At 38.7% G+C, this 14868-nt stretch overlaps 1 protein-coding gene across 3 annotated transcripts in view; it reads right to left on the reverse strand.

Moving 5' to 3' along the window:
- The window catches only part of wnt5b (wingless-type MMTV integration site family, member 5b), a 112107-nt gene that overhangs the window by 8029 nt on the left and 89210 nt on the right, over window positions 1-14868 (reverse strand). For all 3 annotated transcript variants that reach the window (XM_047390257.1, XM_047390259.1, XM_047390258.1), the window contains exons 3-7: window positions 13275-13444; window positions 12472-12559; window positions 12207-12366; window positions 5965-6257; window positions 863-1021 (exon numbers count right to left, since the gene is read on the reverse strand). In XM_047390257.1, the coding sequence (XP_047246213.1) occupies window positions 863-1021; window positions 5965-6257; window positions 12207-12366; window positions 12472-12559; window positions 13275-13393 (819 nt within the window). In that variant the 5' untranslated portion in view covers window positions 13394-13444. The remainder of the gene's footprint in view (window positions 1-862; window positions 1022-5964; window positions 6258-12206; window positions 12367-12471; window positions 12560-13274; window positions 13445-14868) is intronic.

Below are 14868 nucleotides of genomic sequence, written 5' to 3' on the forward strand. Positions count from 1 at the left end.
TAATTCACAATATCGACTTATCCATTACAATTTTCTTCTTTAGCTATACCTGACACCAGAAAAAATCCACAAGTCTATACCTGAACTGTCTGATGTGCATTTTCGGTGTGCAATAGAGGTCGGCTCATTTATACAAGGTTCTTGGTCATACCTGAAAGTCAAACTTCTTTTGGCAGGACTTGTGTGATCTAACATGACCAACATTTCAGTACCTTTGGATCCTGAACTTTGTCTAATTGAAAACCTTATTAAAATCGAGGAACCACTAGACAAATACAAAACAGAATTCGTTGAAATAGCCCTGGCAGTGGATGGAAAATGTATTATTACCTGAAAATCTAATTCCCCCCTGCTTCTAACAAAAGGGTTTATAGAAATGGATAGCTGCGTACATATAGCCTCAGAAAGTCATACAAAACCTTTCTCAAAATTTGGCAACCTTACTTGGGCTATGTGGGTATAAATTTATAAACGTACTGGCCCGATTACATAATGTCATGTCGTTTTCTATGCGAAAATTGGAGCATTTGTGTGGTTTTTTTTTTTCCAGAATGAGCACGGGAGGGAGGGGAGTAGGGAATCAATGTTGTCTGTTATTGTTTTCAAAATTAAAATTAAAATAAAATATTGCAAACAAAAAATAAAAAAAATAAAAACCCAACAACCAAAAAACAGCCTCTGGTTAATCAGGTCAGGACCACAAAGACTTATGGGTGCCATCAGCATGGGATTACAAGTTGTTTTCACTAACTGCAGGAGTACAGCAAGAGCACTTTTTTAATATAATGGAAACCAAGCAGGTAAAAAGTATATGAAAGGTCAAATCTGAGGTGTTTGTGGTTACTACATATCGAATAAATACCTTGCGTCCAATCTGCATGGCTGCAGCGCTGTCGTATTTCTCTTTTAGAAATTCTCCAACTTGCCTGAAGTCAGCCAACTGAAGCCAACATGTTTTCAGACTGCAGGAACCGGAGACTCCATGACACTTACAGGCAACATGGGCTTGGTTGTAGACCGCCTGGTGAAAGTGTTAAATGATTATGTTAGAAACTCACAAATGCTCTTAAAAATAAAAACAAATGTCTATAATAAAATGTCAGATATAAATCTTTTGAACATAAAAAATAAAACCACCATCAGAGCAAAATACAGCAGTTTGAATATCTATAGTTTCAATGGAACTCTGCTGCCACCTAGTGGTGGAAATACCTAAATACCAAATTTCTACAAAGTTTGTAATTATTGACAGTCCTGAGTCAAATTTCCAGTATAGGGTATTTTCTTCAAATGATTTTAGTGGATGGATAAATGGTTATAGCTAATAAGTTGTTCTTTTCAATGTATATTATGGGGAATTCATGAGGTGGCACACGACACATTAGTGGATCGTGGTGATGTGGAAGAAAAAGTCAAACCTTGTGACACAAAAAACCTTAAATAGACTGGTTTACTTTTATATACAGCTCCTTCACTCAATAGAATCACCCCTCACTGCAGTTACAAGTCTTTGGGGGTTTCTTTACCACCTCAGCAAATTTAGACTGAAATTCTTGAACAATTTATTTTCAAAACATCAAAAGCTAAGTCCGATTAGATATCTTATGTCTTTGTACAGCAATTTCCATTGCTGAATAAAGCATCCCCACAGCATGATGCTGCCTCCACCATGTTTCAGCCTGAGGACGGAGTTGTAGTGTTTCGACCAAACCTAGTGTTTTGCATGTAGGCTAAAATATTTTGTTTTGATTTTATATAACTAGAGCACTTTCTTCTATGTTTGCAGTGCCCCCTACATGGTAAACTGCATATGGGACTTCTTATAGCTTTCTTTCAACAATGGGATTATTCTCATTGTTCTTACATAAAGAAGAATTTCCCCACCTGAGCTGGTGATCTTTACACCTCTTTCAGAGTTACCATAGGCCAGTTGGCTGTTTCTTGCCTAGCATGTTCATTTTGGTGGAAGGTTATGTCTTGGTAGGTTTGCAGTTGTGCTATTTTTGCTATTTTGGATGACTGAACAGAGCTCTGTAAGATGTTCCAAACTTGAGATATTGTTTTATGACCTAACCCTGCTTTAAACCTACGCAAGGTTAAGTTTATCCCTGACCTGTCTGCTGAGTTCCTTAGTCTTCAACATTTGATGTTCTTCCACTTTTATTTAGAAATCTTTCAATTTGCAAGTTTATGCTGCATTCTCAACATACGGGTTTATTTAAAACAAAAACACAGAACAGGAAATAGAAGATTTATGGTCTCATGGTGCAGCAATAAACCTTGCAGCTTTACCAGGTCAACTAAACAACATTTAATACATAAGCCACATAAAACACCCCTATTCAAAACACCAATGTAAATTACATACTCTCTCTTATTGAGCCTTGCATAGTGTTTTGTGTTCATTTCAGCACCAAAGGCACAAGCTACCACACGTTTACTCACTGAATCATTTACCTCCGATTCCTAGTTTCCCCTGACACAAATTAAACCCATCATTTACTTTCCTTACGTTGCCTGATCTCAATTACCTTCTCACCTCCGTTAACCTCTGCATCCCAAACACCCCTGACCCCTAAGTCCCACCTCCCACCCCTGCTCTCAGTCCTCTACTTTACTACCCAGCAGGCATAGCACTCGGCACCCTGCAATCCTGTGATCCGACCTCCATGACCCCCTCAGACAGGCACGGAAAACAGTGGACAATGGCGTTTGTTTTTAAGGATAAACGCATTTTATGGCTTTGCTTTAGATATTATAACTAAAATACTTATTCCTTCTGTGAACAAATCTATTCAAAAACCTTTTATCACAAAATATTAGGTGCCAGGAACTCAATTCTGTCAAATCAAAGCATGCATTTGTTTGTCCAGCACCATGGTAAGGTATTTGGTGGGTCATGCCTGCTGGGCACAGTGACTCTGGACCTTAATGGTCAGTCATCCATGGTGGAGACATGCTCTCTGTGTCAAGCACAATAGGTTTTATTCAGTCAGAGTTACACTGAGTGTTTGCATGTATGGGTGTGTGCTTGCTCATGTCTGAAGCAGACAAGGACAGAAATGGAGAACACAGGCACCCTTATGTGGCAGGATAAGTTATAAATGAAGTGAGAAGTTAAGAAAAAAGCCAACACACATCTATGCTTCACTGACATTGCTGTAACTGAATTTCAAAAAACAGCCTTTGTTTTGATCTAATTGTGTGAAAATGAGGTGATTACATTGCAACTTCATTGCCATTCCAAAGTTCATTCCACTTTTCTTAACAATGACATTCTGAGAAATATTTTTGCAATCTAGCAAACCACTAGACACAAGAAAATTACATCTTAAAGAAGCAGATTTTGTGATTTAGTGACATCTAGTGGTAAAGTGACAACACCTCACCATCTCTTTTTGCATTTTGTTTGAGCACCCTGTTGGAAATACAAAATGAATACTCCTGTAGTTGGGATTCTGACGTTTCTACCTTGTCAGTGCCGAAGAGAAGGATACCCACAGCATCATGCTGTCACAGTCATGTTTATCTGTGGGGATGGTATGTTTTGCATGATATTGACTGTTAGTTTTCCTCTACAGACAGTTTTTAAAAAGCACTTCAAATCTAACATTAATTGTAACACTGAACTTCTTTAATTTGGTAGTGTGACCCAACACATTTGGCAATATATTGTATGTTTTCAGGCGACTACAATTCTCACACATCTCATGTTGTTTATAAAGAAACACCTGAAATCTTCAGCAGAATTAAAATATGGCTGTACAAATCAATTCTTATTATTTGCAGTGATTGCACAGCCATCAGCATCTACAACAGCTCTTTGAGGAAACCTTCATAATATGAGCTATAACAACATTTAATTTCCCTTTGGGATTAATCAAGTATTTTTGAATTGAATTGAATTGAATTGAATTATATTTCTGACTGAGCGCTCAAATCTGGCAGTTTTATATTTATTGTTAGCTTGATTTGTAAGCTTTTCTTTGTTAAAACTTATTTTCATTTGAAATAAATGAAAAGCTGACTGCACAATGGAACAATTGTTAGCACTTTTGCTTTGCAGCAAAAAGTTCCTGGGTATATGTCCTGCCCTAGAGTCTTTCTGCATTGAGTTTGTGTGTTTTTTCCCTGTGCGTGCATGGCTTCTCCCTGGGAACCCTGGCTTTTTCCTATAGTCCAATATACGTATGTATCTTAGGTTCATTGGTCTCTCTAAATTGCCCACAGAAGCTAGTGTGTGTGATTGGTTAGATCTCTCTGTTGCTCTGTAGAGAGGTGACCGGTCTGGTCTCCAGGCAAGAGCCTGTGATTGCAGGCTCTTGCCCTATGACTGCAGAAGAGACGGCATCTTCCTCCCATGACCCTGCAACAATAAGCAGGTACGGATGGCTGGCTGGATGTATGGATGCTTTAAAATATTGGATGTAGTTGTGCCTTCTATTCAGATTGCACTTTTCAAGAGAAGTCAAATGTAGCTCTAGCAAGGTCTCATCAAAACCTGAAATGAGCATGACTTAAAGAAATTATATTTTGAAATTGTTGATATGATATCCTTAGATCATTTGGTTAGTCACCCACATGTTTTTTTCTGGGTATGCTGTGCGGGAGACCATTTGTTTACGTGTAAAATTGCTGGACCGGAAGTTGCCAACAGAATTCACCCAATGAATTACTGGATCGAGGAATAAGCCCGATGTGTTGTCTGCAGGAATGATATTTCACCTGAACGAGTTTTCAGCTGGAGGTCTTCCGAATGGGAGCAAACAATCTGGCTGTATTAGGGTTTTAGTTAACATTTTCTATTTTTTAATGTGAAATAGAACGCAGCATGCCCATATAATTGTGTGCATATTTTTGCAAGTCTTTGGGAATTTGTTGAGTGTGTCAGAGATGCCTTCCTTGTTGTGTGTCTCTGTTCTAGACCCTGAAACACACAGACAACCACATCGCGTTGCTCACTGTTCACACAAATAATAGAATTGGCACACACACGCACACACACACGCACACACATAGGCCCCTGTATCCTTCACAAAAACTCTGTGGTTTGCCTTGTTCAGCCAAGCAAGACAAATCCCACTTAGGACAAACCAGCATGTCTTCGGAAGAAAGACAGAAAGGAGGGAAGGGGAGGAGGAGAGATACTGCCTTTTTCACCATCTTTTCATCTCCCGCTTCTCCTCTCTTCCGTTTCGATGGACAGACGACAATAATAGCGAAGGATCAAACAAGAGAAGGGAGGAAAAGTTATTTCAAAAGAATGTGCGTGTGTGGAAGCATGTGTTAATACAAAGCTGCAGCAGTATATCTTTCTCCTCATACTTTCTTCTATAGCCCCAACGGGACCGTCAGCAGAAACACAAGCTCTCCAGACCCTCACCTTTGACCTCTGACACACACAAAGCTGGGCTCACTGTCTCTCACACAAATCAAACAGAACATTTGTGCATACACACATGCAGCGTCTCTGTCCTGTAAACAGCTTAAACAAAGCTGTGCTGGAGATAAGCAGTCTGCACCTAAACAGGCAAAAGGACCTTTTATGAGTAAATGTGTGCGCAGATTTAACAATACCTGGCATCTTGCAAACATGCCATCAGATGGATCCTCCAAGTGTCATATTCCAAATAATGATGTTTACATTCACAATGTTGCATCTGTCCGTATTTATCTGTGCATTCATGTGCATGTGTGTCTGTGCGTTAAAACACTGGAATGTGCCTTGACCTGGGCGACCCAGCTAAACTCCAAGGGCGTTAGTAGTTATACCATTTGCAGGCTCCCAATAAATAACCTACACACACACTCACAGAAATACTGGTGGGGAAGGCCATGTCAACTTTGACACACATTCCTAACAGACATACAGATATAGTATGTGGGTAAAAAGAGGAAAAACACATTTCCCCCATCAAAGTTCCCACAGCAGAACAAAAAGTATGGCATAAAATTTGGTCATACCTGTCTCCCAGCTTCATTGTTGTGCAGATTCATGAGGATTCGAGCGTACTCTCTCGACCCGCGCGGGTAATTCTTCTCCCGCTCTTTGGCATCGACAAATTCCCGAGCAAACCTGTAGCCGTAATGCACATTATCGCCGCATCCTCCCCACAGCCAATCACGCGGCAGGTCGCGCGGCCGGGCAGCGCGGCTGCAGCCACAGGTGGAGAGCTCACCCTCACGGCACGCCCGGCTGATGGCGTTGACAACACCGGCTGCACTGATGGCGTAGGTGAATGCCGTCTCCCTTGAGCCTGAAAGACAAGAAAAACATAAGATATTTTTCTTATATTTTATCACTAAGCGAGATATAACCCTCTGCCACAAGCAGAGACCATTGTATTTTTTAAAAATCCATTGCAACCAATAGCTTTCAGAGGTCACCTAATAAGTAAAGAAAGAAATAAAATTAACACCACCGCCTGATGTTGTTCCACTACCAGGTGGGATTTTATTTAGAGTTTTTAGAGTAAAAAGGGTTATATATGTAAACACATCACACCTTTCAGATTGTTTTTTTTTTTTTGGTTTTCAAAATGTTTCTACAGTTGAAAATCTGTGTCGAGGACACAGCGGTGGTGCAGGGGTGAGACACGCGACCCATATTTAGAGGCTTCAGTCCTTAATGCAGCCATCGCGGGTTCGACTCCTGGCCCAGTCAACCTTTGCTACATGTCGTTTCCCTCTTTCCACTCCTTTCCTGTCTGCTTACTGTCATAACAATTTTGAAAAATAAAGGCCACTAATGAAGCAAAAACAAGAAACTGTGTGGCATATTTACGTTTTCCCCCTTCTTTGTTCTGAATCCCTTAAAGAAATTTAGCACCTAATTAGAAATAAATCCAGCTGTTCTGTGACAGTTCTGTGAAAGCCTCAGAAGTTTGTTAGAGAATGTTACTGAACAAACACAAGGATCCATTTTGGGACCACTGCTATTTTGTTTATATACTAATACATTGACTGAAGGTTGTAAAGATCAGTTCAGAGCCAAATGTATGCAGATGATGCTGTCATATATGTAACTGTAAAGACTACACAGCAACCTGCAGAGGTACTGAACAGACAAATGGTGGGAGTCTCACTGTGGTTTAAGGATAATTTTCTGTCCTTGAATTGTACCAAAACTGTCTCAATGTGTTTCTCAATCAAATGCACAGGCAATAATTGTATTGTGCTATTTGATAACAATGAAATCCAAACAGTGGATGATTTCAAATACCTGGGAAATGTTTTGGATTCCCAACTAGTAAAAGATAACCTTAGCTGGTTTTGTCAGATAAGTTCATTTCTAGTATTGTGTTTGCATGCTTTAATTTTGTCTCACCTTTCTTATTGTGTAACTGTTTGGGCCAAACTATGCAATCAGTTTTAAAGCCTGTGATGTCCTTGTACAAACAAATATTTTAAGTTTTACATCAAAAGCTAATGAAGTGGCATCATTGTAAAATCCACTGAAAGTATAATCTCAATAGTTTATACATTCATCTTTTATAAAATTTACTTTTGAATGTTTTTAAAGGTAACCTTGTCCCAGAAGTGACTAGTCATAGGATTTCAAAGACATCCAAAGCAGGAGTCTTGGCAAGGAGAGCTGTAAACCTTAAATAGGTTTCTTTGTATTACTAGTTTTACTTCTAAAAACCTAACCAGGGACTTGGCATGCAAATTAGCAATTGGCTAGAGGGTCTATAAACAGGACACTGGTATCTTTTAAATGTTGCTATATTTTATGTCTTGTCCTTGATCAAATACAATTGAAATAAATAAATAAATATTTAGGTTTAGTTATAGATCATGACTTGGCCTTGACTTTGAACTTTAATATAATAACACTTTACATTATGGGGTTATCTATTAATTACACTTTCTTGAAATGTATGTAGGACCCTTGAACTATTTTACCTTTCATTATCAATTAACTGATTTATTAAAAATAAAATTTAAAAAAGTGAGAGTTGCATTTGTATTCAGCCACCTTGTGTTAAAACGGTTTAGAACCACCTGTCGCCAGGCTTTTGGTACATGTCTCAACTTTACACACCTAGAGACTGACTTTTTTCCCCCAAACCTTTTTGTTGAAACATACTGGATAGAGAACATCAATTATCAAGTTTTAGACAGATTCTCCATTCAGATGTGCACTTTTGTTACTGATTCCATTTTCAAATGAAAGGTTGAAAAGTGCTCTGTGAGATGTTTAAAGCTTGGCATATTGTTTTAAAAGCTAACTCTGCTTTAAGCTCCTTCACAACTTCATGAACCTGTTTGTTCACTAATGTTCTCTAACAACATGTTCTCTGAGGCCTTCATGATACAGCTTTATTTATATTGAGATTAAATTACATGCAGTTGGACAACTGATTGCACCACATTTTTTAAGGGGTACCAGATTTAAGAGAGGTAAGTACAATTGCACTGAAAACTTAAAAAAAACAACTATTTGAGCAAATTCATATGTTTTTTACAATTACTTACAATTATACAATACTTTGTATTAGACTATAATAAAATCATCATAAAATAATGGTAAGAAAAGGGCACAGCATGAAAATGTTCAGGACGTTTTCTGTCAGTCACTGAATGCAAAACCATCTAATTCTATTAGTTTTACTAACACAAACTGCTAGGAAGCTTCTTGATTTAGTTTTTACATATTGTCTCTGTTTTGTTTCCATGACTAATTAGGTCTCAGGTAGAAACTGCAAAATACTAAGCATAAGTTACAGATTTATAGCTAACTAAGCACTTTACACCACAGTGCAGCTGCATATGCATCATGTCTAATTACCTACCATCAATTCAGTGGGGATTTATACAGTCTGTCTATATTATTAGTTTCAGTTTACACATCATTAGACTAACACTTTGTTAAAAAAGGACTACACAAAAATTCCTCAATCTGTGTTAATACACAACCAGTTAAAAAGCATACAGACAGGACAGATTCAATAGGCTGACAGGTTGGAGGTTAAGGAACCTGAATGTCAGTAATTTCCATGACAATAACAAATAACATCCTGACTTGAGTATGTATAGGGAGTTTTCAGTGTTTTGTAACTTAAATGTCTATGTTGGAGACAAGATGAAATCATACTAAACAAATTTGTGAAACAAATCCAAAATCCACATGCTGGGATTACCTTTAATTTCATATCCACATTTTGAGTTGTGTGGAACTGCCAAGGCTGCACCCCATGCCCTGAGAGTTGTCAGTGAGAAATACAACAAGAATGCTCCTAAACTTGGAATTTTGACTATAGTTCAACATCAGTTATGACCCCTGTGCATACAAAATGTGCTCACATCTGCACACATATACTATTTATTACCACTTCTGAAAGTTTATACCTGTGGCACACATAATGTCATTCGACATCTATTTGTGAAAACGTTCCTTTGGTGTTTGAAATTTCAATTATCTTGAAGACATGTACATATAATCCACTGGCATTAGGAGGATGTTTTTAAATTTTGTTAAAATGAAACAACAAAATCAACTCCTGTGATAATTTCCCCTCTAAAAATGCTCTAATAAGGAGTAAGAACTTGGATGAGTATTTTCATCCATAAGCAAATATGCCAACTAAAATGTGGTTAGCCATAGCACTGTTATTCAAAAGGACAGAAATAAAGAATAACAACTGAAACTACAAATACATTTCTTATTCCTGTTTACGTATATATTTATTACTGAAGCAGAACAACTAGCTGACACAGGAAGTTAGAAAAATAAAACAAAACTCCAAAGAGAAGAAGCTTAGTCTAGTTAATTTTTTAGGATACAGGTTATTGATTTTAGAATGTAGTAACAATTTAGGCAGATTATTAGAGTAGAAAGAGTGTTTAATATTTTTCAGTATTGATGAGGATGCTACTTTAACATTTCCGACTGATAGCATCAAGGCATGGGACATTGTCTACATCAATGTATAGCAATGATTTAAAAAGCTACAGTTCAAAACCAATAAAATGTTACTCATACTGAGTCTGAATGTCAACAATTTTCTCTAGCTCTATGGAGTAATGCAGCTCTGCCCTTCCTTCAACTGTTGCTGCGCACTGCCTATCGGCTGGCTGAAAGGAGGCTACGGGTTGGCTACAGCACCAGATAGTCCAACTAACTAACCAATTAATATTAACTACTTATATTTGTGTTTCTCTATAAGAGCAGAATAACAAAATCTGTGAATGTTTTGCTCAAAAAGCACATTTACATTAAACTTAGAAACACTGCGAACCTCTAGACTATTGGTGTTCAAGGTGTGTCCCAACTCTCATATTAGGATATGTATATAAATAAATATTTACCTCCTTGGCAACGCTTTTATTACAGATTTTACGTAAACTGTTACTATTGGGGTGTTAAGTAATGTTTGGTAAGTTACCATTTCTCTTAAGCAGGTCTGTAGCTAGCTATTTTTATAGACCACCTAATGCCCAACAATGCGGTTTAATAACACAGTGGACTGGAATCAACACCAGCCAGCCAGACATGCAGGTATGCATGAAAAAAACGAGGTGTGTGAACCTTTTTCATCATTCGGGCGCTTTAACAGTTTTCCCAGTCAGGTTTATGGGACCGTGGAGACTCGACTCCAAATAGCAGGTCCGGATCTGCCGGCTCGATGTCAGCTCATCAGCGCATTTCAAAAGAAGAGCCGCGGGACAATGGGCTGTCTCACACCTCCGTATAAACCTGGAGGACAGAGCCCACCGTCAATACGGAGCGTGAGAGAGAAGAGCAGCAAACACCTCGGCTCTCCGACTGACTGACCGCCTGCAGCGGATTTGACACTTACTTGTTGATTAGACGTTGCCCTCCCCATCGCCTGCTGGGACTTTAGACGCGTTGGATGATGATCCAGGATCGAAACTTAGTACAGAAACCCATAATACCGGAACTACAGAACTATGTAGCTGATGTTTTTTCTCGAGCGTCTTTTACGCACGCCTTTTGTCTATGCTGCGCCGCGTCTTACTGACCACCTGTTTTACTGCGCTTGCGCAAAAGTGAAATAATTAAGTTTTTCTGATCAGTCTTTAAACCTTTGCTTAATTTATTATGAATGTGGAAAACATTAAGAGTTTAGTAATTAAAATATTAGTGACATTAACAGGGTTTTTCATTATTTCAGGAGATCCATGAACATCTGTTGGGTATGAAGAAGGCTAAAGTTTGTTATGACATAAAAATGGAAATATTTGTGTTAGTACATAATATTTTAATGATGATCTTTAAAGACCATTTGTGTGTCTAATAGGAGGAGCACAAAATAAAGCCAAGGGTAGTTTAGAGATTATTTATTTTTGTATAATCTTGGTATACATTTATGTAGTTTTAATTTTCAGGTTTACATGACTTCTTAGACCTGAGAACCCACACTATTTTCCATTTCAGAATGTGTATATATCTATATTTATTTTCTTGGTATTCATACCAGACAAGTAAACTTTACTGATTGCATTCAGTTTTTAAATTTTTAGGCTAACTTAGAGAATTTAAAACCATTATTTTATGCAACGTGTCCAAATACAAGCTGTAAACACTGGATTTCTTTTATTAAACTGATAAGCAAAATTCTGCACCTAAACAAAACAAAGAAACGTATCCAAATTATGTCATGATCTAATAAAAGTTTTAGCTGATAAATAAATCAGTTTGATTCTATAATCAGTTCCTGAAACTACAGTTTCCCCTTATTTTTCTGAGTGAAAAGCAACAAGTATTGGTGCTGCTGCTACAATAATCCAACATATTGATTATCACAAATTGAAGAATTTAAGGGAAAAGCAGTAGCCTTCTTCCAGCCAGATGACCAGCAGTGTGCAGCAACAAATGGGGAAGGGGCAGCTCAGCTCTGTTCAATGCTCTATATAGCCGGAAAATTTCAGATTAAATTCCCACTTTATCTGGATTGTGATTAAAAGGAGTAAACTGTGGGACGGGCACATTTGGATTTTTTTGTGAATTTGAAACTTTCTAAAACTCTGCTCCACCCTCACTCTGGTAACTAGTCTGTATCTAAGGGAAAAAAAGAATTGTTTTCAAGATAACAATATCGAGTACTTTCCTTTTTAAGCTTGTTAAGTGAAGCAAACACACAAAATTAGAGTAATACCTTCCTAAGGGAATCTCCAAACACAAGTCAAAACTTGCTGTTGCTTTAAAATTTAACAGTAACACATCCAGCATAAAAACTCACCAATGTGCATGACGCGTCCAAACACGGACGTGTTGTCTACAGTGCTGCAGTTCCACCTCCTCTGTCTGAACTGGTACTGGCACTCCTTGATGCCTGTTCTCGCTCCGTCTCCGATGTAGCTCATGTGATCTTGGTACAGCTGGCACAGCTTCCTCTGACTCTGCAGGGTCACACAGAAACAGGAGCAGAGATTAGCAGCCTAATGGCTTGACACCTTGAGTGGTCCCAGTGGAGAGATTCCCATGCACTCTCCAAGGAAACTTACCTGCGAAAGGCCAGAAAGCTGACTGCAGAGAGGCTGAGCGCCGATGATGTACATCTCAGGCCTCTGGATTGGGGTCAAACCTAGAGACCTGAGAGATGCAGGACATATTAAGTTTAAATCTGAGTGAACTGGGAATTCAGCCGAGTCTGGTATCTGTGCAGTAGAGGACAAAAGTCAGGCACAAGTTTTATAGGGACCAGTGGGCTATAAAACAGAAATAAATAGACTCCTGTGGTGAACATCTCTATAGACACTATCTTTATTGCTCCTTGGATTCCTTTCCTTTGACCACCCCCCAGAAAAACCTTAGCTATCAGCCCCTGCAGTAGATGAAATAAATGGCCCTCTTTTTCTTATTCTGCAGCTCCTGTATGTCAGGTGAACTTCCAAAGCCTAATTTCACAAATGTTCATCATCATAGTAGTTTATAAGACAAGAACAAGTGTGGATCACTGAGTGCTCTGGAGGCACAGGCTATGCCATTTGGGGCCCAGCCAGGGTAAATATTGTGACAGAGCCTTCACATTTGTTTCATTCAACCCAGCACCCAACAACCAGAGACAGAAAAACAGACCCCAGAAAACAGAAACAATAAAAGAAGCAAAATGCATCATAAAGTAACCCCCCCCCCCCCAAAAAACAAAAACAACCAAAAAAACAACAAACAGAACATAAATACATTGTGGAAATTATGCATAAAACAACAAATGTGCAGGTCGAACCACGCACCAAATGGTATATCACATTTGAACCACATGGACATCTTTCAGAAGTAATTGCATCTCCAGTGATCAGTCACTCACCACCACGAGTTTGCCTCCGCCATCAGAAGCTGGGAGCTGCAGGCGAGTAAGACGCACGCCAGCTGCAGCAGATGTCGGACGGCTCCGGTTCGTCTTCTCGGGACCGGCCTGTTGTACATGATTGTCCGCCGCGGCACCGCCGAGCAGCCAGACCGGGGCAAAGGGCTCTGCTGTTGAGACACGCGCAGAAAAAAATCACCACACGTCCTGCACCGTTTTTAGGGGGGGTTAAATGAAAACGGTGTGGGTTCGGGTCCAGATCACAAAAGTTCTCTTATATGTGCCAAATTTTCCTATTCTGATCAATCTCTAAAAATCAGTACAAAAAAAAACAACTTTATCCCAGGGTGTCAAGCAGTCGATTGCTCATCTGAAGTCACTCTTTGGTGAAAAAAACAAGAAATCCAGTTTAATTACAATAGTGAGATCAAAACTTTGTGCGTAAAACAGTTTATGGATTTGTCCAGTTGTGCGTGAACCTTCTCTTATCAGCGAACAAATAAAACAAGCCAAAGTGTGAAATGTAGAATCCAGCTGTCTTGTTTCGATAATAAAATATAAATATTAACAAGGACATTAAATCTGAAATAACGCAGTGGAGAGACTGCGCCTTGCCCTTCCTGTCCCCCTGCAGCTGCTCTAACACTACTGTCTCTCCTATTCCTTGTTTAAGTTTATACTCCTCCTCTTTTTCGCACCCCGATTTCATTTTGGAACCGCCTCCCCCTCCTGTCACCACGTGAGAGGAGGTCAGATGAACAACTGGAAACACTCACATCAGGTATCTGATACATCTATCCAAAAATGTCTGAGTATTCAATTTTTTCCCATTTTGTTACGTTACAGCCAAAAAACGTATTGTATTTTAATAGGATGTCATTTGTTTGACCAACACTGAACAAATCCTAGAAGTGGAAGGAAATGGTTTTCAGATATTTTTGCATATACAAATATGAGACGCATGGCATGTTTATGAGTTTGTCCCCTTTATTTTGACACTTCTTAAAATCCCTTACTATTGTGAAACATGTGCTGGCAGCATCACTCTGTGGTGTGGATGTATATCTATTTGCTAATTAGGTGCCTTAAAGATTATTGGCTGCATATAATATTTTCGGGGTATCGGAGTAAATATGACAGAATACAAATGCAATTTTGTTAACTCCTTTGTAAAATATTTTGCAGGGGTGTCCACTTATTGATCAGATCAGCAGATCAATCCATTTATACTCGGGGTGAAATTGTTTTTTATTAAGATTCAATAAGCCTTTACAAACAGTAGTGCATAGTTGTGACACTAAAGGAAAAGTTACATAGATTTTTCTTCTTCATTACAAATAAAAATCTCAAAGTGCGGTGTGCTTTTAATTTGGATTTAGATCCCTGATCTAAATCTGATCCCCCCTCGCAACACGGCAGTGGCAGTACCATGCTGAGGGGTTGGATGTATTATCTCCCTCCTACTTTAGAATTATGCACAACTCTGCATTGGGTTGTTGCATAAAATCTAGATAAAATACTTGTATGTTTATGGCTGTAGCATCACAAAATGTAAAAATGTTCAAGGGGCGTGAACATTGTATAAGGCACTTTA

Source organism: Girardinichthys multiradiatus, chromosome 17 (genome assembly GCF_021462225.1).
Source record: "Girardinichthys multiradiatus isolate DD_20200921_A chromosome 17, DD_fGirMul_XY1, whole genome shotgun sequence".
NCBI classification, from domain to species: domain Eukaryota; kingdom Metazoa; phylum Chordata; class Actinopteri; order Cyprinodontiformes; family Goodeidae; genus Girardinichthys; species Girardinichthys multiradiatus.